Source organism: Dreissena polymorpha, chromosome 12 (genome assembly GCF_020536995.1).
Source record: "Dreissena polymorpha isolate Duluth1 chromosome 12, UMN_Dpol_1.0, whole genome shotgun sequence".
NCBI lineage: Eukaryota > Metazoa > Mollusca > Bivalvia > Myida > Dreissenidae > Dreissena > Dreissena polymorpha.
Window position 1 is genome coordinate 36,080,346 of NC_068366.1, and position 24,051 is coordinate 36,104,396.

General features: G+C 32.3%; 1 protein-coding gene across 7 annotated transcripts in view; it reads right to left on the minus strand.

Annotated features, from left to right (window-relative positions):
* Positions 1-24,051, minus strand: part of LOC127853079 (adhesion G protein-coupled receptor L2-like) — a 93,999-nt gene that overhangs the window by 36,920 nt on the left and 33,028 nt on the right. For 5 of the 7 annotated variants that reach the window (XR_008036433.1, XR_008036432.1, XR_008036431.1 and 2 more), the window contains exons 1-3: positions 10,597-10,771; positions 2,018-2,228; positions 1,260-1,366 (exon numbers count right to left, since the gene is read on the minus strand). Coding sequence is in view for 4 of the 7 variants with exons in the window: in XM_052387270.1 (XP_052243230.1) it covers positions 1,260-1,366; positions 2,018-2,228; positions 10,597-10,660 (382 nt within the window). In the remaining 3 variants the exon portion in view is untranslated. Of the gene's footprint in view, positions 1-1,259; positions 1,367-2,017; positions 2,229-10,596; positions 10,772-24,051 lie in introns of those variants that run through there. The other 2 variants (XM_052387272.1, XM_052387271.1) reach the window with 1 other exon arrangement.

Genomic DNA, 24,051 nt, shown 5'->3' on the forward strand with positions numbered 1-24,051 from the left:
CTTCATGTACTTTAAGTTTCCAAAATTTGCCACAAACCTAAATGCCTCTGGTTTTTACATAATAAATTCCACTTTTCAAATGCGCATATAAATACTTTATTATTAAATTTTCTATTAAATAAGATATTGTACTTTAAAAATGGTGCAAATTAACACATACATTTTAAGCTTCAAATTCATTAATCATAATTAAGACTAACATAAGATCATCAATTACATTTAAAACAAAGTTATTTTGCCAATTTGAAATTATAACAATTTAAAATTATTTTACAATTACACCGACTGTATTGTTAAAAGTTAATTCATCAACAAACAAACTACATCACAACTAAAAAACATATGAATCCTGGTTCAAAAGTTCAAACATGATAAATGCCATAACATTTAACACTGGAATGTATGCTATATCTGGATGGTTCATAGACAGCTTATTATGTTTACATGCACTGTTAAACTAAGAATGCCCTGCAATAATTTAACAAGAACAGGTTTTATAATATTGCAAGTCCCTATGCAATTTATCAATGGCAGGCGTTTGCTAACACTTTGGATTATCATAGAGGCGAGATTATCATATCCATAACCATATCACACCCATTACAGCGCCGATTATCAATGGCTTAAGTTTAATCCTGTTTATGTTTCTGATACCACATTACACTGATATGATACATTCTGTTGGGCTGGGCAGGTTCATAATTGGCTTTGCTTAAGTTATAATGTGCCAACAAACATATATTAGCCTCCATATTAACAATTAATCCAAATGTTCAAGAAATAACAGACGCAAAAAAAGACATGTTTTGGAAAACATACCCCAACCTTCAAAAGACGATTGCATCAAAAACCATTATTTTGGACATTTATTAATGTAAAAATAACTTGTGTAGTCATCATTCTCCAAGTATTATTGGTCCATTGGGATTTGTGAGAATACAGTAATTAATTATTTGTCAATATGTTGGCATAGAAATAAACTATAAAAAGTATTTAGTATAAAGTGTAAATAACGCAATACATTCAGCTATACAAAATTTAACTAGTGTACCAATATAGTGTACTATTAATAAATAGACAATACAACAATACAAAATAGTTTTATAGTTGAATAAAAGAAATAAAAAGGAAAGAAAAAAATACCATACATGATGCAACATAATCTGTGATTGTAATGCTTTAAACACTTCACTGTAAAATGGTTCATGCGGGCTGCAAGGTGGTGGGGAAATCATGCTTCCCTAGCAACAGGACCTTACCATGATAACAGAAATATGCAATATCCAGATATTTGTTGGTGGATGGACAAGGGTCACCAAATATGGAATTTGAGGCGATTACATCACATGATCGTTTATGATCGCACCTAGAAAATTGTAAACATTGTTGTGAAAGTAGTTTTATTAATATTGGCTTTAAAAGACTTGAAAGAATGCAATTACTTTTGACACAAACATTCATTAATCTGTAAAACACCACATTCATACTTACAAAGTAAATCATTACTTAACGTATACCATATTAATAATATTGGGTATTGTTTGAAAGGTCAAACAAACCGGGGTTTAGCCAAAGTGATGGACAGGGAGTTGATAATCATAAATGCTATAAGACACTCAAGCCGTTTGGTTCCTTATTCAGTTTCAGTATTCCAAGGTTCTTGTTCAAAAGCAAAAGTACAGTTAGTTCAAAAGCTGTTTTTAACTAATGTATTGTCATACAAATTATGTAATTAACATTTCTGCAAAAAGACTGGCCCTTTAGAATTACTTTTGAACATTATATTGTTAATACTCAGTATAATCAAACTAAATGTTTTACCAATGAAAAGTATTGAAACATTTTAACTTAATTATTAATGTGTTAAATATTGCAGATTATGACCGAGATTGAAAACCCTTATACTTGTCGGACCCGAACTAGGCAACTGCTATTTAATATGAAGCTTCAAACTCTTATAAGTGACGTTAAAGTAAAAAATCATCATAAATAAATATCTGACGTGTATAAGGTTTACCTTTCCGAAACTATGCGTATGGAGTCATTGGCGCTACAATTGACGCTCCAGCCCATGGCAATGTCATTCAACCCGCAGACGTACAGGTTGGCTCTTCCATAGTTTGCGAACAGCACACGGATAAGACCCTCCTTGCACTGCAGATTCACGGATCTGTTCTCGCACGCAAGCGAATTCTTTTTTAGCTCATTTGGCGAGTATTTAGCTTGATCTGAAATTTAGGAAAATATGGTTAATGTAATTTATTAAGAATAGCAACATATAAAGTGTTGATACTGATTATATGCACACAAAATTCAACTTCATTGCATTCCAAATAGGAAAAATATATAAGGTTAGGTTATAAACTTTTATTTTGAGTATTGTATGATATATGTTCTTGTTCATTAATCATCAACGCTTTATTTATTTTTTATTTTCTTCGTACTTTCCTGTACGGGAATTTACACATGGCTGTTTCAGCATATGGGCCGATATGATTACAAATCCATGCCTTTATTTCTTATTTAGCATCTTTTTAATCTGAAATATAATGAGTAATGATACTTTTTGTCTGGGGTGAACTGATCAAAATAACCTTCCAGATTATAACCAGATTGTCTCCAATATGGCCGCCTATGCCTATGATTGCAGTAAAAATTCCATCGCAATGCATTTGATCTGAATTTTATGCTATACATACATACAATAATTCTTTGTCTGAATGTCATCTTGTAAAGTACATTAAAGATTATCCACACAAAATCCCTGTAATGTTTTATTGTTCCTATTACCTATACATGAAGAGATTAAAGACAACTTAAAAAAAGGCCTTATTTAATATTCAACGTTTCTTCATATAAAATTGTGCACAAGGTGCGAATATCATGTACATATATTTGATAAGCTTAACGTATCTACATTTTAATTTTATTTGCATCGGATAATGTAAATATAGAGAATAATAGGTTAGTGTTGATTATAGATCAGGTTTATCATGCGAGGCTTAGAAAACAAAAAGCACGAGCTTTGCGAGTGCTTTATCGTTTTCGTGCCGAGCATGATAAACCTGATCTATAATCAACACTAATCTATTATTATATTTATCCCACTTTTACTCAGTAAACCTTCTTATTTATACAAAATTAGATTTCATAAGTGTATGTCGTACTTTGATAATGACTGTAGTGTAACCAAGGTCAGTGTATTACTTCGCCCAAAAATAACAGCTGATCAAATAATCATTTATTTTAATCAGAATATCGTTCTGTGAGAAAGAGTCGTGCGTTATTAATTACAATTTAGTTTATATTGAAGTGAAAATCGAAAAGTTTTATAACATCAATATAACATTTAGTTGTTATTTACAAGGAACTACATTTGTTTACAACGTAGCCTAACAACGTATCACGTGCCGTAGATTATAGCAGAAATTTAATAAACGGAGTTTTAAGCAACCGAAGTCGCTGTGAAAGTGGGATAAAACAGTTTACAGAACCATTGCTTTATTCAAGGGTTTAGGCAATTGTGCATGTTATTGTACCCCGTGTTACTCGTGCTGTGGTGTCGATTGATAAAAGATTCTCAATGGATGGTGTCATGTTTGTATACTTCACATAATTCAAAAGGTTACTTCTCGTGGTCAAATATTTTTACTCGATCGACCATGGCAAGTCTACGCAGAATGTGTACTGGTCATGTGTCACTTTGTGCAAAATTTCATTTACGTCACGGTAATAGATGACGCCGTCGCGAGACCAAGTTGATGTTACTATGTCTCTTTGTTTTTGTCGTACTTAAGCAAGGACGTAGTTATTCAGTTTGATGAGGTGGTCGTTTATGAATAAATGTGTTGTTTGTTTTCGCAGGATTTTCACGCTCTGCATTATTTTGCTTCTTTTTATTCTGGAGATCAACTTCAGAACGATGGGTCTTGGTTTTCTACTGTCGAATTCACCTATAATGTGTGTTATGTCAATATCGCGTTGTGACAAGTGAAGGTCTGGAATATCTCGGTTTAGCGTTTCTAATTGTTTTCGTGTTGTTTCGTTTACACTTTCTTTCTCGTGATCGGGTATGTCATCTCTCTTGATTTTGCTTCGCCGGCTTGCCAACTCATTTATTTTCATTTCACAATTTGATACCTGATGTTTTAGTTGTTTGCGTAAACGTTCATTATCGTCTTTCTGTTCATTCAGTTTGCAGTTCATGTCGCTTATTGTTTGTGACAGTCTATTGTTTTACATTTCTTTGTAAAATAATTCGCTCTCGACCTTTTCAATTCTTAAGATGACTGATCTGAGAATTTCCTCTTTAAGCTGCAATACTATGTTTTTAATTAGAGTGCTTTGTTCACTGCTGTCCTTTGTATGGACATTGTTAAGCTAAGAGTTTATCTCTTTCAACTCTGCCGCGATATCGTGATCGTTATCCATTTTTTCTTTATTGTTTGTATTTCGTTCAGGTTCGTCATTTTCATATTCATTTGCGCTATTTGCATTACTGTCGGATAATGGAGAAAATGTGTTGCCTTTTGATTTCTTCTTTTTTTTTTTTGCGGATTCATTTAAGCTTTTGTCAGCTTCACTAATAATGCTGCTGGGGCTCTTTTATCTCGTTTTTTTTTTATCTGGACCGTCTGAATCCATCGTATTCATTGTAGTCTAGTTGCAATTAATGTGCTTATTCTATTCGTTTTAATACTGATCAGTGTTTAGAGACGTGGGGCACCTTTTCTGTTTTGCTTAGTTTACTTGCAAAATTCAGGTGTGTTCACTCCAATAAATACACTGTTTATCATAGTGTGTTCACATCCGTTTTAAAATTACTAACAAGTTGCCGTATAGTGATGCAAAATGGCGGTACCCATATCATGTGCTGGTTATATTACCGTGATACTACTAAAGGTATTTGTTACAAATATGCAATACTATGTATCAAATCGCCACCGGGAAACAAAGACTTATTTGAATTTTGACATGTTTAATCTGTTTTAAAGTTGTTGTAAAGCGTTAAAATACATAGAACAGCGACTGATGAGAAAACGAGTAATTTTTTAAATGTTTAATTAAGTACCTTGTTTTTCGTATATTGTGTTTTTCGTATCATTCTAAACACTACAGATACCTTGGAGGGACTTCAAACATGCTAACAATAATTTCGTTAATATCAAAATGGTTGCTTGTAAAACTCCGCTGACAGCGTTTTTGCAAAACCAAATTAAGCGAAAAAAATGTCGGTATGTAGGTAGGGCTAATGTTTGTACGTTTAACTTCTTTCTTTCAATGTAATATAAACAAGTTATTTACGGCTTCAACAAGGGAATTATATGACAAAAATCTTCCTTAAAAGAATTTAATTCCCTTTCTGCATATTGAAGTTGTCAAGCCCACTTAGTGTACTGGTTATAAGTCCCTTCACGGTATCTGTAATGCATGAAAAAAATAACTCTTCAATAATTAAAAATTCTATAAAATTGTAAGACAAATGTTAACAAATATGCAACTTTTTATTTTAATGCTAACAACATATCATTGATTCTGAGGCACATCACGAATTCAGCTCTTTTTCGGATACCTGTACATCATAATCAATTGTTATGCTATAGTGTAAATTATAAAATCGTCTAAATTATGTTACAATTTGTCTTTTGCATTGTTGTTCCAATAGCATATTACAATCGTCTGATTGTGTTATCGACAGTCAATAACAAATTGGCAACATACGCGTATTCTTTTAGGTGAGTGGAGAAATAAAATATTTGCATAAATATTGTCGCGGTATTGTATTTAATTGTGAGTAACATAGTAAAAAGTCAATTTGTGGATAGACATTCTTTGATCGACTGACAAAAGAACGACTTATTCATCAAAGAAAATACCCTTTTAAGTCAACATCGATTTCCTTCGAAAAGGTAAACACACTTTTCTTAATGCGTCAAATGTTCATCAAAACATGGCGTTATTCGAGTACATTCGATGATTTAAAGAAATCGAAAATGCTTTCTCACCGGTTCATTCGCGTACTATATTCCAACACTGTTTTTCACATTGTATTTTAATAATCCATCGTACACACACACACACAATCGTTAAAATTAAAACGACTGCAGACATTAGCGTCGTTGACTTGAATGACGTAATCAAGTAATTTCGTCAGCTTTGTAGTAAAATAAGGTCTAGCTGTGTAGTAAAATAAGGTCTAGCTGTGTAGGAAAATAAGGTCTAGCTGTGAAGGAAAATAATGTATAGCTGTGTAGGAAAATAAGGTCTAGCTGTGTAGGAAAATAAGCTCTTTTCGAATATATGAGCAGTTGTGTCAGCTTCTTAGCGTTGCGGTGAGAGTGTCTGTTTACCAAGCGGGCGACCCAAGTTTAATCCCCCATTTGGTTCAGGATTATTTTCTTATTAGCAAAACGAATTTAAAAGAACGCAGCATTTGGATTGATAAATTACGGCTTTTATTTATATACGGTGTAATAATTTGAAAATGAAACATTCAATTCATATTTAAATTCAAATTTAAGAACAAATGAAATATCTTGATACATTTAATTAAAGTTTTAACCGTGTTTGACCTTTTAACAGAGGTTAAAGGCAAAACAAGTAGTCCCTATGTACATGTACTAGCCGTTGAATAAAGCTAAGGTGTGGGATAAACCTTATCTTTATCCAACGGTCGTAATTTGTTATAGAAGATCATTTAGCTGTAGGATAAAACAAGAGTTGTTTATATTCTAAAATTAAAAATATTGGCGGGGATAAATGCTGAATCATGCATTCCGAGTGAATTCAAAAAGGCAGAATTGTTTGTATTTTGCAGTGGTGAAACTAAAATTTTAGATGCTCTGCTTGAGTGTGTAACATTTGGCATACTGCTTAAATTTGAATCGAGGCATATAGCAATATTTTGTCTTGTTACTCTGTTATTGCGTGGAAATGTTTGGGACTATTTCGATTGGCGTTAATGGGAACGGTCACATTACCAAAAAAAATATTACTACACAAGGTTAGATTCAGTTAATTTAATCTGTTTTTACTATTGTTTTTAGCAATTAAAGACTGTTTAATTGCATCCGGAACAAATTAATTATATATTGTAGGATTAATAGAATACTATGTTAGTGTGAGTGTGAACTTGAATCGTCTCAGAAAGGCTTACACGGCTCGGCAAGAAAAGCCATGTAATCCTTTCTTCAACTCGTCCTATACATTCAAGTACACAATCACGCTAACATAATATTCTCTATCTATCTAGTTAGTCCATTCAGTAAAGCTATTTTGTTAAGATGATGTTCTTCTCATTCACTTCAATCCATGTTGTCGATAGTTAAACTCTGAATATGTTACGTTTTCAGTATCTCAAAATTAAATAAATGCCAAAAACTAAAAGAAAAGAATTACATTCCCACCATAATGTTAAGTAATTGAAAGTACACCCAAAAACACATAATAAACGCTATTTAAGGGTATTCAAATGATGAGTTTGTTCATATGATTTCAATTTATTGCTGGATTTGGCCAGCAAACAACGATTTTGTAGGTATATATTTAATCACGAGGGTATAAGACCAAGTGGTAATGCACCAGTTTGTTAAAATAACCTGCCGAGTATTGATGCCTAGCTCATTAATCGATATACTAGTGTGTTGAATCAAGACTCGAGCTGTTACATATACACTCGCATAATATTTGATAACATGAGTTTTGTACGGTTTCGTTGTTTCGAAATGTTCCCCACCACTCCAACCTAATTACCTATTCGACTAATTAAAGATGGAAATAATTTCATCGTTATAGGTGCAATTTCCAGCTAATTGTTTTTTGTATCTGAAAGATAGTTTAATTTTGATGTGATATTGTTTGTTGGGGGGGGCGCAGAAAACCCCACCTGTCCGGTATAGTGATTACCCACCAAACTCACATGCTTCCGGGCTTCCGGGAACAAATTAGAGGCAAAAGTACCAACCAATGCACTAACCGGACAGCCAGGATCGGTATGCGTGTGTCGGTATTTGAGGCTAAGTCATTAAATGATCGAGCAATATTTATACATTCTTCAAGTGTCACGGAGTTTGCAGTTCGAGAAAAAAGGAAATAAAATACATTAGCAAAAGTAAACATGCGTAAACAGCCGGAGGTAATGGTAACTAATGTAAAGCATTCAATACAAATGATATCAGTAAATGCTGTTTCTCGTGAAATCGAAGCGCCGCAATGTACTACAGACTAGATGTAAAATTGACTAGATTGCAAAAACACATCACTATGCACTTCTAACGTGTAAAAATGAACATATAACTCAACTTTTCATGACTGAAAAATAAATCTGACTGTAACATTTTTTAATATGCGCTTTATATTAAGAACATTCGATCTACATCGAAAATAACCTCTGAAACAATATATTTTTATTTCAAACTATGGCTTACTTTCTTGATTTTTTTTAAAATTGATTTAGGGTCGATTCGGATTTTGAATCCCTTGTTATCTTATTTATTTAAATTATTTGTTTTATAATAACTGAGTAAATAACCATTATGTCTACGTTTCTGGTATTTAATTAGGTGAAGTCAACCAAACTAAACGGAATTATACAGGCCTATAATTATACTATATTTTAATTAAAGATTTCGGTTGTAATCATAAATCGAATGCTGTTGAAATGAATACATACCAACTTTAAGAATTACTTTTTACCAAAACTCAACGGAGTTTTCTTTCGACAAAAATAGCTTAAGTCTCTAATGCTTTCCTTCGCGGACATGTACCTGGCGTGATCGGTTACTTGTTAATTGTTGTGCTATTGTTTTGGTAAACACACCGGGAACCACTATAAGGTAGATTTGTAAACATGACGTGTGTAACCATTTTTCAATTGTTATCTTTAAAAAAGCAATTTACCGCCTCCAAATCGGGTCACGGCAAATTCAGTTGGTCGGTGGAGAAGAGAAACCAAACATATTTTTATTTATGGTATATGTTCAATGTGTAAGCATTCATACAGTTTATAAAATCTGTATGTTCACCAAGTATATCAATCCTATATTGTTTGGGAAATAAAGGCTTAAATCATTACTTAAAACCTAAAATATACATAAAACTTTTGTCAGTGACAAATAGCATGAAGGGTTAAAGCAACCTTGAAGGATTACGAAATTATATATAATATAATATATATATATATATATATATATATATATATATATATATATATATATATATATATATATATATATATATATATATATATATATATAATATAATCATGTACCGTAAAAACATATACCTGTTGCAGGGATATGTAAACATTTAGTATACAGATTTGATAATTCAGACTATCAAACGTTTTATATCACAATGCAACGTTTACGAACATTTTATATACACCGCAGTTGTGTATACTGAAAATGTATTATCTCAATCAGTAAAATAAGAACTGCTGATCTTCGCATGGGCCATGGTTGAGATATACGTGTGTTTCCCATGGTTCCAGAGTAGGTCTTCTTAGGCGGCGGCATGTTGAACCTTTGTTTAAATTCCTGACGCTCGACGCGATTTGCAAATCCAGTGTTCCGAAAGTTTCCATCAAAAGCTCGGCATTCAGCTTGCTCAGATCGTCGTTTTTAAATTTGTTGGAACCGTTAAATTTGTTTTCCTAATAAATTGATTCGACTTTGACGACGCACAAATGTAATGATGCTATTTCTGTTTTCGTTATTTTTAAAATATCCGAAGGTTTGAGACTCATGTGTAGGTTTTTCGATTTTGTTAGTAAGAAACATTAATGTCAATTAGTTCGCAATGGATATATATGTTTATTTGTTCTACGCTAAACGCATGATGTGTATTGGCATAATATATCATACCATCAAGTCCAAGTGTGCACTTCGGGCATTACATATTTTAAATTACATATTTTAAATTATACATACAACATACAACAATAAAAGATGTTTTCTAGACAGGAAATTTGTATAAATTTGATGATTGTTACCAGATGTTTGTATCTGTTTAATCCTTTAAACACCTAAATTTTGTATCGAATACTATAACATGTACGGTTCAAGTGAAAGCTAGTCTGCTGACGAAATGACCACAAATCCCACAAATTCAGATGTTTCACGCTATAACGAGTGAAAATTCAAAATAATTCTTACTTATACTACTTTTTGTCTTATATTTCTCATGTATAATTCAAATATAATTCTTTGATTTTGGAATAAGATTCAGTCGCTATTTACTCAACGGTTACATCTTACATAAAAATTACATCATTGTGATTGTGGAATACTTGATATATTTTAGTAAAGTGAACTTATGTACATTGGAGTATTAACCCAGTTTTTGTCCTTTCCTTTAATTGTTGTTTATTAACACACGTATAAAAATAATTTGTCTTTAAATAATAATAAAGAGTAAGAAGCAAAGTTAAATAAATTATATACTTATAACATATGAAAATCATGTAATAAATAAAACAAGGAAATGAAAACGAAAAGTGAGAAATGATTTAGACATACAGAAAGATGGAAAACTGAACGAATTAAAGCATCTCTTCAATTTACTCTTTAAAAATTAAACAATAAAACCACAGCCTACCTGGATCTGTGCTGTCAGCACGTGTTACACATAAGCCAAAAAGTATATATCCCAAATAAAACATCTAAAACAAGCAAATTTATATTTCAAATAAACATCTATCGGAATGTAGAGAAATATTTTATAAGCATATGCACGCGGTATTATTTGTTTTGAAGCGCTAAAATGTGTGCACTCGACATATGTCAGAGTATAAATGTCAATGAATTAATTTGTGGCAGTTAACATTCTGTTGATATTTAGACACGCTCTGTTATATTCATTTTCACAAGATAATAGTCACAGCGCTTCAAGCACTGACCTTACTCGATATTATGCAACACGGACGAAATGCCATCAATTATTAGTTATAGGTTAGGAATGACTATTTGCGTATTATATGTTTACCAGGAATATGAAATGAAACTGTTGGAACACAATACACTCACAGTCCTTCATGGACTGTTCTCTTTATGTAAGCGTTTTTAAACTCAAATGGTAACACAATAGTTACATTATTTATTTAATTACTGATGCCACGTCTTGTTCGAAGTTTTCACATATATAAACCAAAGTTGCAACCTCTATTGATCATCATTCACCGGAACAAAGGCAAAAAAAACATTATATTTACAATGAACATCATCATCATTGCCTCTATCTAAAACTATAAACAGTTGGTACATGTAATAATAAACCGTGTACAGCTCGATAGATGTTCAAAATGCAAAGCCCATTAAAAAGCGATATCTTCCAAAATCACAGCTTGAAAAGTAATAATTATGGTAAAAAAAAATCGTTCAATCGAGCACTACAACCTAGGATATCATTCAGAAAGTTATGTAAAGCAGAAATTTTAATGTTGGACGTTTAAAAAATTTAGCCACATAATCTGCAGTACTAGTTTCTATTGTTTTAATTCATAATACGTTCTGCTACGCGCCCAAGACGCTTTACAATCCATGCGAGCGCATCGAACAAAAGAAAGCAACGTGTTTCGAATGACGACATAGGATTTGGTGATATAAATAGGGGTAGAATGATGTTGAATATTCGTACCGATCTCCATCTATTCATTTTCAATATCATATAATTTAACAAGCATATTATGTGTGTACGACTATTCACTAGTAAAACACTGTAATTTATTTTATTAATAATCACATATAACAACTTTAATAAGGTCATGTATTGTGTGCATGTTTTATTGGCATTGTCTTCACGACTTAAGGATGCTCAGAAAAATTGGAATGAGGTAACTTTCATAATGCATTTTACCGAAACTACTTGTTCAAATGATTTCTTAGTCAATCCGATTACCTATTAAGTCTTTCTCTCAAATTAGTTGCGCCCTTGCCAACAGGTATTTATAAGTACTCACGACTAACTGAGTATTTCCCACTTGAAGGTGAACTCGTGGGAAATATATATTCAACGAGGTAACGGTATAAATAAATCAATCCATATGTTATCTCTGTTCCACTGCAGTATTAAAAATTATATAATGACGACTCTGCATTTACATGTCTATTTATATGATTGTGTTTTATAGCTTGACAGTTTCCAAAATACACTTATCTGAAAAAAGTATCTGTTTGAAAACAATCCATATAGAACATCAAAACGTACATTGTAAAATACGATACACACCCAATTTGTTTAAAAAAATATGATACTCACATAACAGGAACAGGTGCACATTTGCCAGTCCAACACATTATTATTTGCAAACAGAAGTGCTATTAAAATGAGTGCCATAAACTAAAATGTGTAAAGAACCCAAAACGCCTTTGCCAAAATGTTATTTTTGTGCTTCCTCGATTAACAATTATGCTGGGAGGTGCTGAGAAATGACACTTGTTTAACCTAATTTTGCGCTCAGGTTATAATTATACGTATATGACAGATACATACGAACAAACTTATTTTTGTAAACTTAAGCCAATGATGTTTAACTTACCAATGTATACATGTGATGATACGAAATTAAAATATAAATATATCTTAAAAGCCCATAAACACTAAAAATCATCGAATTTTTCGTACAATTGTTCGACAAAAAAAGTTAAAACACAAAAGATCAGTGTTCCTTATAGCCACAATTTTAACGCTTGATGTAGTACGGTATCATAGATTTAACATCAAAGCGCTGCAGGCACTGAAGTTGTTCGCTATTCCATAATCTTAGACGCAACTTAATTTTCAAAATTATGTTATAGCTTTTTATATCGCAAGTTTGAAATGAACACAACCCATTCACAATTATAAAAGAGTGTGTCTTAGAGCACAGGTCGAGATGTGTGTGAATTGTTTATCCTCATAATTATGTTATGGAGATAACTTGGACAAAATAACAACAATATATCTCTTTTTTCGCAATTGTTTGATGCACTGGCAACCATCTTTAAAATTTCGGTTGCCTTGCTAAATAATAACAATCCTAGAATCAGTTGTTATGTGTATCAAATCCTTTATCAATTTTCTTTAAATTATTGAGCAACATTTGGCCTACATGACAGACTTTTAATGCATCATGTCGTGTTAGCCAGAATTGAGTAATTTCATAATGGCATAATTGAATCACAGTCGCAAAGACATTAAAGGGACCTTTTCACGTTTTGAGAAAATTAAACGATTTAATAATTTGGATAGTTCTGTTGTTGTCGTTATATTTTTTTATACTGCAATGATTGCTTATACATATATAAAGTATAAAATACATCTCTCATTGTATGAGCAAGGATGGCCAAGTGGTCTAAACGATTTACTTTTATTCCAGGGGTCAGTGGTTCGAGCCCAGTTGAGGGTAACTTTTATTTTTAATTTCATTCTTAGTTATTTTTAATTGAGCTTTTAATATCCAATGTTTTCATTTATCAATATTAAGCATTTAATGACAATGTGTGAAAAGGTTTAAGATGTTTACTAAAAAATGACACAAGGTAAAAATTAAGAACCCATTGGTTGTTTATTTGATTTAAAAGTGATTTTGTTTATTTGCCTTGTCAGCGAGGTTTCTTTGAAGTTATTATCACTTTCATCTTTTTTTTCAAATCATTAATACAAAAGATAATTTAAGCTTCATTTTAGGAAAACAGGGCTTAATGCATATGCATTAATTGTCATCCCAGTACCAGAGACTCTCTTTAAACGAAAAACACCATTAAATCAGAAAGTGACGTCCTTGATTAGCTTGTACGCATTGCACAGGCTAATCAGTGTGCAAATGCTAATCTTATTTGACATGCATTAGGCCCCGTTTTCCATGAAAGCAGCAAATATGTACAGATTATAATGATAAACTGACCAATGTCGTCGCACAAGCTGTTAAACACTAGACTGGCCAATGTCGTCGAATAAGCTGTTAAACACTATTGATTACATACACACACATTTAGCCCCACTGCTTATCCTTTGAACGTTTCATCTAAGGTGACCTATAATCACCAATAATAACATTCCAAATAAAACCAGTAGGTGCCTTTAACTTGAAGCAATCTTGAGGTTAGTTTTCTCGTAATAGTACGATAGTTTCAACCTCGTTGATTTTTTATAACCTCAAAACGCAGGTATATTACGAGATCTCGTAATTAGGTGCCTTCAGTCACGTGCGTAAAATCGACCTCATAGCTATATCGTAAACACTCATTGGAAGCAGATCGATGTACATGAATGTCTATGATATTGTGTCTATTATATTGATATTATTCGGTTATTTAATAATATATTTTAGAGCATGACCTACGCTCCAGAAGTGAAATAACGTAATGCTTAATTTTGTTTATTACACGGGTGTTATTACACTAGTTATATTACTGTGCAATTACTTCATTTTTGACGAAATGACGTCATAATTCCAGCGAATTTCTTCAGATTTAAAACTCTTTCACAATGTGAATAAACGGTGAAAAGAGCGTAAAATAAAAAGAACATTTGTTGGTCATGTTATAAATAGAATCTTAGATTCGTGGTCATTTTGTAGTGAATCTATTAAACTCGTCATCTAAATAAAGATAAAAACTCGGCAAGCCTCGTTTTTATCTTTATTTAGATGACCTGTTAAATGAATTCAATACAAAACGACCACTCATGCAAGATCCTATATGTCTTGCCTTCTGAAGAGTTTTCAATAGCATTTGATACATCTATATTGTAATATGATGATATGGATTTGACCCACGATTTATGACTGAAACAATGCTGTTCTGTTACTCCACAATTATTTTGAAGGTGCTACTTTACATGAACATCAGCTTGATTTCATAACTTCATAGCGAAACGAATGTGTGAAACGTGCGTGTATGAAAGGTATTCATCAAATTGACAGACATGATCTAACATGAATCCATACTCCTATCACGTATGTGTAAGTCTTTACGGAAGCGTTTTAATATAATACAGTTTTGAGAGTATCTAATAAAATCTTTTGGATTAAAAGGGTGCACAAGGCTCTGTCTGTTTGTTTTTTTTTCTTTTTTTTATAACATCATTATCTAGTGTATATACTGTATGTAGCATTGAAAGATGTCTGCTGGTATATAATGTGAAGGTTGTGTCTTGATCGCGAAGCAAATGTCTCCGCATGGAATTCAGTCGTTCACATTAATGCTATTGAACCGATAAGGCATGGACAAGCGTGAAACTTGCAAGGATATTCGACTGATATTTGACATTTTGTATAACCATAGAGCGCTCGCGGTCTCCGTAATGCACTTACTCTCCAACATGAGGCATTACAACACATCCATCGCTCTTTAATCGCATACACTACAATCAAAAAGTCTAAGCAGCCAACAAGTATTACACTCGGAAAAAAAGCGTACAGCGACATGAGAAATGTTAGCTAGTAATAAAACATTGTTAGAAACATGTGCTACGCCCACGTTTTGTTTCAATCCAATATAGCGTCGCGAATAAATAAGCACAAAACGTTCTACGTCCAAAATGTGCATGCAACAACACGCTGTATTGAAGGATTATTTGCATAAACACACAGAATATGGAATAATGCAACGTCCACTTCATATTTAAAGAAATTGACCATCTACAAAAATAAAACTAAATTTAAGTGTTGAACATATGAATCACGTAAACGCCTACAACATGTCCGGATATGAATCGGGCATGTCCAGTGACAGTTGGCAGCGGTATATAGTAATTTAAAGTCGCGTCTTCCATAACAATATATCAATATCTGATAATGATAACCAAAAACAATCGTTTATTACATTGTAATTAGTTGGTTTCCTTGGCACACCGAGATTCGTAAGGGTGAAAAAAGTTTGGGTAAACTTTTTTATTGATGAGCTCTCTACTCTTATAAGTGAAAAATGTGGAACGTGCATTTTAGTACAAGTGCAAACTCCGTTGGAAGATAATCTTAATGAATCTGCGATAATAGTTTTTTAAATGAAAAAGAATCGTTTTCGAAATTTAAACTTCGCACATGTAAGTACCTTTTAGCAATTCCTCTTTGAGATTGATTATGCAATTTAATGCTAATTACTTATCCTTAATTATTGGTTTTAAGTATTATTTTCATTCCGTTCATTTATTATTTGTTGCTCAAAATCGGCTGTACGATGGGATTTTTTTAATTGCCCATGGGATGTTTTTTCCATGGGCATTGTCACTATTTTCACATATGAGAAAAGTATCCCGTTGGAATTTTGAAATTATTAAGTACTAAAACATCATTTTAGGACTTAATTGTCGTTTATATATGGTTAATGTATTGAGAAAATCCCATACTGAAAGTAATAAAAAAAGTATTTTGTTTCTTATTTTTAGAGACTCTCATTTTTCCGCAATACTAAATTATAACAAATGATGAACAATCGACGGAATTTTAATGCCTTTAATTCCTGAAAAAGTCAGATGGGATTTTTTCCCATGGGGTATTTTTATCATATAATTAAATGGGAAAACATGTTACTTTGTAAATGGGGAAAAAATTAATAATAATAATCATAAAAAATTGGCATAGCATTAATACTAGTCTTTCACAGATCAGGTATTCAGATGAGTTATCATATTTATAAGAAATTTTTAGAAAATAAATAAATTAAAAGAGAAATTAAAAATGCCTTTATACAAATACTATATAAAGGAAAATAAAACACAAACATTCTTTTTGAAAATACGTTGCAATCCTCATATCTATCTGACTAGGATACACATTGCATAAGTCTTCTTTTTTTAGAAAAAAAACCCCATCGTGGTAATCTACTAGACAACTGATTTGCAAGTTCAGTCAAATGTTTTGACTGTTTCACGATCAAACTTTCATTGCAAAATCTACTCTCAAACTCAGTCAACAAAGAACTAGTACAAAACCATATTTCAGATAGTAATAATGCAAGTTCATGGCATTTGTCGTTTTGTTTATCAAAATAATATAATTTAAAACAAAATGCTGTATTGAAAAGCTCTTCAATGCAAAAGTATAAGCGGCAAAATATTGAGCATAAATTACCCCCCCAAAAAAAGAAAAAAACAAAACTTTGAAAAAGTCTTTGCACTTAATATTGACTACTTTTCAAACTGTTCCAACTCCATAAATACATCTCACCATAATACAAACAATCATATGAAAAGCGTTTATGCATAATTGAATAAGGTTCGCCATTATGATACAGCCCAATAATCACGAATACAACACTTATGAAATCAATCATATGAGTAGAGCCTCCTTGTACTTTGTATTGACTCTCGCTTCTATGTGGACACACTGACACTGTGTTATGTAGATTTCTTAAATTAAACAAAACCAATCGTACATATGTTTTATAATATAATCTAAACTAAATATTATATATATGTGTGTGCGTTACTTTGCAACTCGACAGAGTGATAAACGTTTGTTTCAAGTATATCAAGGACTGTTTTTTTTTACAAAAACAAAATAAGTGTAAGAAATCGTTACCATGGGAAATTTAAACTTATGTCAACCTAGAACCGGAATATCATTTAACACGTTAAATAAATGGACTAGGGTTAGTTGAATGTAGTGGTTAACGTAATACACATTATGCTCGCACCTGTGTAGACCTCATCTCTGTCTCTACGGTACGAACGTCGGTAGATGTGAACCATGGTAACTTTCTCTGGCGGAGAGCGTCGCGTACTTTTCAATGAGACACTGGGTTATTTAATATGAAACACTCATCCGGGTTCGTGTACAACTGAATCTCCGTAAATGAGGTTAAAGTGACGTGTTTACAGTTTAACAAAAAGACAATTAAAACACAATGTTATGGATAAAAAAAAAAAAAATATTTCATACTTCAACAGGCGAAGAATCAATTTGCTGAAAAAATGTTTAAAAAAACTTGGGTTTTATTTTAATAAACAATTATCTAAAACGGTTAAATGAAAATGCGTTTAGAATGATTTTCATTATTTATTTGGAACAAACACATATATTTCTAGCCAAGCTTTTAAAATATCGTCGTTATATCCAAATCCTGCGATGTGAAATTGTAGTGCGTTAAATTTCTGAAGGATAGGGTCTGAAGGTCACTGGTTTAAATCACGGGGCAGGTGACATTTGTCTTCAACTTTTATTGTGATGCTTTAATAATCATTTTAAGCTATGCAAAATACAATATATTAGTTAACCCACTAAATGACCCTTAAAACATCGACTACGTTGAAGTTATATTTAAGGCGTTTATTCAACATTACAGTATTTATTTATACTTACTTTTCTGTCAAACATGCATTGTACCAGAAATATCAGTAACCCATGTGATATAAAAGAGAATTCATTTGTAAGTAAAACTTAGTTAGACAATAAGTCTTTTATTTAGGTATGTTTTATATTGATTTAAAATTTATATCAAGAGTAAACAAACTTATGTATGGCATTTATCTTAAGATATATATTTTATGCATACGTTTCCTTTTTCTATAAGCACTACACATGCGACACTATTAGAATTTGGTGAAACTCTGACATGTGTTGAACATCATACGCGATTGTTTGTACTAAATATGCAGATAGATTAACATCTTAACTATCATAGTAGTTGCTTTTATCTCTTAATCGTATTGTTGTACAAAGCTATCAACTACAAGCGATATTCAACGTTTAATGGACACCTGTAGACTGTTGAAGATGGCGAACAAGTACTGGAAGACGAGCGTGTCATTGTTTACTGCAAAAAATGCCGAACACCCAGGTGAGGCCCAGAACGGGAAGTAGAATACACACGCTACGAACATCGGTCCTGTGATAATACAGGTAGACACATGAGCTTAAATAAGTGAAGCTCATTAATGTAAAAGGGTATTACGAGACTGTGAATCAAAGTTTTTGCGATAGTTCGTGCCATTAAATACATATTACGCACTAATTCGCTCTGCAACAAAGCTGTTAACTAAAATCATCTTGTTTTGCTGCAAATTATCAAATAGATTGTAAAGAACGTTATTTTTTTATAATGTTATTTCTCATATATAGTATTCTGTATTATTTGATTTCGAGAACAAGCTCAACTTACTTGACTTTCTCAGCGTCTGTTTTCTTTGACATGGCGGCAACTCCGAACAATTGTTTCAACACGATCACCAGGATAATCTGGTTAGTCTGATATCAACATTAAAACACCAAACAGCGGTGAAATTGTTCTTATACATGAGCAAAGCAGATTTCACTAATACATTCACTTCAATTTGATAAGTTTTATTCCCAGCGAATACTTTCATGTTCATATAATATAATCCTTACAATAGTCAGCGATACGTTATCATGATACTTTATGTCTAAAAGGATATGCATCAAATACCAAATAAAAAAATATCTTTTTTAATAAAAAGGTATGGTATAACATGTTTCACAAGTTTCTGTTTTATCTGCAAAACAGTTGAATAAATCGAACATGTACGAAGGATGCGCTCGTAATTTAAGTTTTCAATACATGTTCGGTCACATTCAAATACTGTTTATGTGTGTCCCGCTGTGATAACTGCTTTAATCGCACTTTACACTCCGTATGCCTAACAATGGTCAGCTTCAAGCAGAGTGATTATATGTACTTGACTTTAGTCTTCAGACGTAAGACATATCACGTCAACATTCAAATCAATTTTGCCAAGTAACTTGAAAATCAATTTCTGCGGGACAAACAATTGCTTTTGAAGAACCAAAAGTCAATGTTTCATTGTTCAGTTTTCTTTGCGACGTGTCAAGAGATTCGCACTCCTGTCAAACAAAACACATTATCAGATCAAATTACTCGGAACCGAACTATTTTATATATGACCTACACACTTGCTATTGACATAGATGCCACATGTCGCCTTTCACATGCTTCTATTAAAAAAAACTGTTGAACAACCCATTTATGGCAGACACAGATGTGGTTCGAAAAGAACGTCACAGGGCTCAGTACTCTAAGTGTGACCTTTCAATTGAAAATAAAAATATATAACTTGCGCACGACACTACGCCATTAAACGCTTGTCAATTCTAACGAAATCTGCTTCGGGATATTTGTATATAAGCATATTAAATTGAATGGCTTCGGCTAATCTGTTAGGCCAACCGGGCGCCAGTCTGAAAGCATTTAATTCCAATTCACCCAACAGAGAGCTCGCCCACCTGTACCGTTCCTATTTTATGAACCCTTTAAACACTTGAAGAAGATATATATAATATTACCACGACTATTGCAAGGACTGGTCCTGAAATGCACAAAGGAGCTGCAGTACGAGATATACAATATTGGTTCAATACAGCTTTAATGGAATGGTTAACAGGTTAGAAAAATGACATTAAAATGTCACAGAATCCGTAAAATTGTATGCGTTATATTAAATAAGATCAATAGCATATTAAGTTGAAATTAGAAACCCATGTTCCATTTAAAATAATCATATATCAAAATCGATAAATTTAGCAACAATTCGTAAAGTGTATCATCGATAATTTGGAAATTACATATATTTTAATGTAAATGAGATTTTAATATAAAAGAATGTGTTTTAATACAAAGGGTCCATGTTCGAATTCCGGTAAAAGCAAACTTTATAGGCATCTTATATTGCTTGCGTTTACAATTGTTTTAGAATTGTGTAAGTATTAGAACATTCATAGTAAAAACATATAATAACAATATGCAAAAACACGAAAATCAAGTCCCTTATTACTCTAAATTCTGTAACGAACATAAAAAACTTTACAATAATACCAGTTAACGTATACTATTTTTGTTTTATGTCAAGTGTCCACTTACATTCAAATGCATGGTACAATAAATTATATCATTGGTTTTATATTTAAAAGAAAGCTCACAATCTGCCATTGCCGTAACCATCCAACAGTGTCGCGACCATGGACACACCAACAATGATTGCAGGAATACCTAAACAAATCATGGAATGATTTTATGGCGTAATGTTTTGCTTAAATTTAATAAAAAAGAATCATTGATCTAGATTCATAATGGTTTTATTTAGTCATTATATGTATTATATATAATCATCAGTGGATCTTTCGATTCACACATAAAAAACTAACGGGATGAATTCAAAACTTAGTGTGAATGTGAAACATACTTAAATTTTAGTTGTGTTCTGTTCTTTATGCTGTTTATATATCACTAGAATAGGAACTGTTTGTAGTATATATACTTTTTAATAAAATCTTCATACAATACTTGAAAAGGTAGTCAAGTCGAACAATTGATCATGTTCTGTCTAAATAACAATTGATTGTGTCGATGATATTTTTATAAATAACCTTCATTCAAATGTTATACATATATGAAAGGTATAACATACAACACAAAAACAAACATCAACAACATACAACAAAGTCAAGAAGTAAGGGATAATATCCCTCTTGATAAGCGGACTCAGCACCATCAACGCAATAAAGCCTCCTTCTGCCAACATCAGAAAGAATGCCACAAAATACACGTAGTGAAGCAACACGGCGGTAAATGTACAAGCGCCCTAAAAAAAGCAGATACACACAGTATCATGTTTTGCAAGCTGTCAGGGTATACGAATGTTTCAGACGCTAAGTATCTTCAAAAACATCTCCAGTAGACGTTTTGGTCCGTTTTGCTTCCGCAGACAGTTGATACAATTTTAAGATTTATTCAACTTGAAGTTATAAAAATTGCGACAATCACTGTTACAGGAAAGGTTACTTTGTTGTTGTATGTATAAGTATAATATATTTATAAATATGCGAAAGGCATAATATTATCATGACACTACCGTTCCCATGCAACAGTACAGAATCATACAATACCATTGATTGTGTTCGTTTCAATCCTATGAGAAACGCTAGATACGCAACGAATAGAGCTGCGCACAGGTTTAACAGCAATGTTGCTCGCTTTGACTTCACCATCCTTGCATACAATAATTAAGAACGATGCTTTAATACAAATAGTATACACATGCATTAATACAAATCTTCGATATTATTTATAAATGAAACTATTTGAGAACACACACATGGAATGGTGGGTTTAACGGGTAGATTTATGTTGATTTACCGTTGTCTCTGCAGCAAAGCAATGTTTATAGTTATGTACAGTTAAAATATAACACGTCAAAGTGACAAAACGAAGAATATGAACATTTTGTTTGCGTACCTTGAGTCTTGAGTTTTTGAAAACAGTATTGATGTCATATTTCTGAAGAGAGAACCACTAAATGTCAGTCCACCAGCTGAAAATAACAGTTTAGCTGTATTGGTATTGTAACCTTCCATCATAATCTGAATAGAACAAGCACCGTTAATATACGCAATAACAAGTGTCAATATGAATTGATTAATAAACTACTTTAGTTGGTATAAATAGTTATCACACATAAATTTTACATTGTATTTATAATAAATATGCGTAACAAAGCGTAGTTACTTCCACGGCATGTAACTTCAATCGTGTCATTTCGCGTCATTGCTCAATCAGGAACGTTACTGTTTTTCCCACTGATTGGAAACGTTATCTTTAAGAATTGCTCAACAGAGCGTATTGCAAGAACTGAAACAAACAACAACATTAATTAATATATCACGCGTGGTTTAAAAATAATCTGGGTACAAGTTGTGTTGTACAGAACGTATACAACAGTTGGGTTTTTACTCTTTAAAGAGCATTTATGTTCATATTAAAGTGATTTTTTATCTTGAAACTTACAAATGTTTTCTTTCCGAACGGTCATATTTTGTTTTTATACAGCATTGTTGTTAACAACTTTGGATATAAAGTCATCCAGTATATTGATCACTCCGGCAGCTCCGCCCTATGAAATGAATACATTTGGGAAATTACTGAGTGAGAAATCTATGGAATAATGTCAGGGGGCACACGTATACGGGAGCTTACCGCGTTTAAGTGAGAAAGTTGTTGCAAAACTTCAAAGATGGCGTCGTTTAAGTGTTTTTCGTGAAGGAGTAGCGGATATTTTTACCCGGTAAGCCTGTTTATATTTATATTTCTTTTAAATGAATAAGCCCTTTCGGCTCTACGGTGTTTTTGCTCCCCTCGGTTTTTTTGTTTCAAAACCGAAGACGTCGGAATAGAAAAGTTATTGAAGCAAAACCGTCGACAAATTTGTTGTTTAATTTCTTGACCTTCGAGATGTTGGATGTTCGAATATCATTTTCTCTCATAATAAACAGTATTTGTGCATGTGTACAGTAAAATATAACATAAATCACGAATATTTTATTATCTCGACGCATTGTTATGTCTATTTATTCATTTAATGCCGAATTATAACGGGTTAACCCCCATTTTTGGAACTAAACTTCCTTTTAAGCACATTTTGGGACCTGCCTTCCAATTGATTAACAGCTCTTTCCTATGTTAAAAGGTTTTAGGCGAAATAACTTTCGTGAATGAATTCCGCATTGATGCGAATGTCTTGGAAAACATTTTCACTTGAAGAAATCAAGAGTTTTCTTTTTTCTATTAATTGTTTTATTATTAATTTGTATTATTATATGTTTTATCGCGTACTTAACGCTAACATTTAGTGTGTGTAATATAAGACATTCGACGGTATAATAAACACAGTGTAATTCTTACCTGTTTATTTTAACACATATGGACATACTCATGTTTGAATATGCATCCAACGGAATACTATGCTTACTATTTCCAGATACCTAGACGCAAGTTATATATGTTGAGGATGCCAAGATTAAAAAAGACGGCGTAACGAAGTGTGTACCGCTCTAGAATGCGATAGGTACATGAAAACCCACCAATCAAACAAAAAAGATTACGTCGAAGTACCTTGCCAAACAATCACATATACGTGCAATAAAAGTGTAATGAAAAACAGAACAGGGTAAAGCCGGTTTGATACTAGTATAAGGTTGATGTAACCAAATACTGCCATTGTTGCGATTCGGAATACATTAAGTAATTTGGAATACCTGACATCTGCTTAGAAGATGCATATCGGTGGATGTTTTTTTATGATACTTAAATATGAATTGTTTAT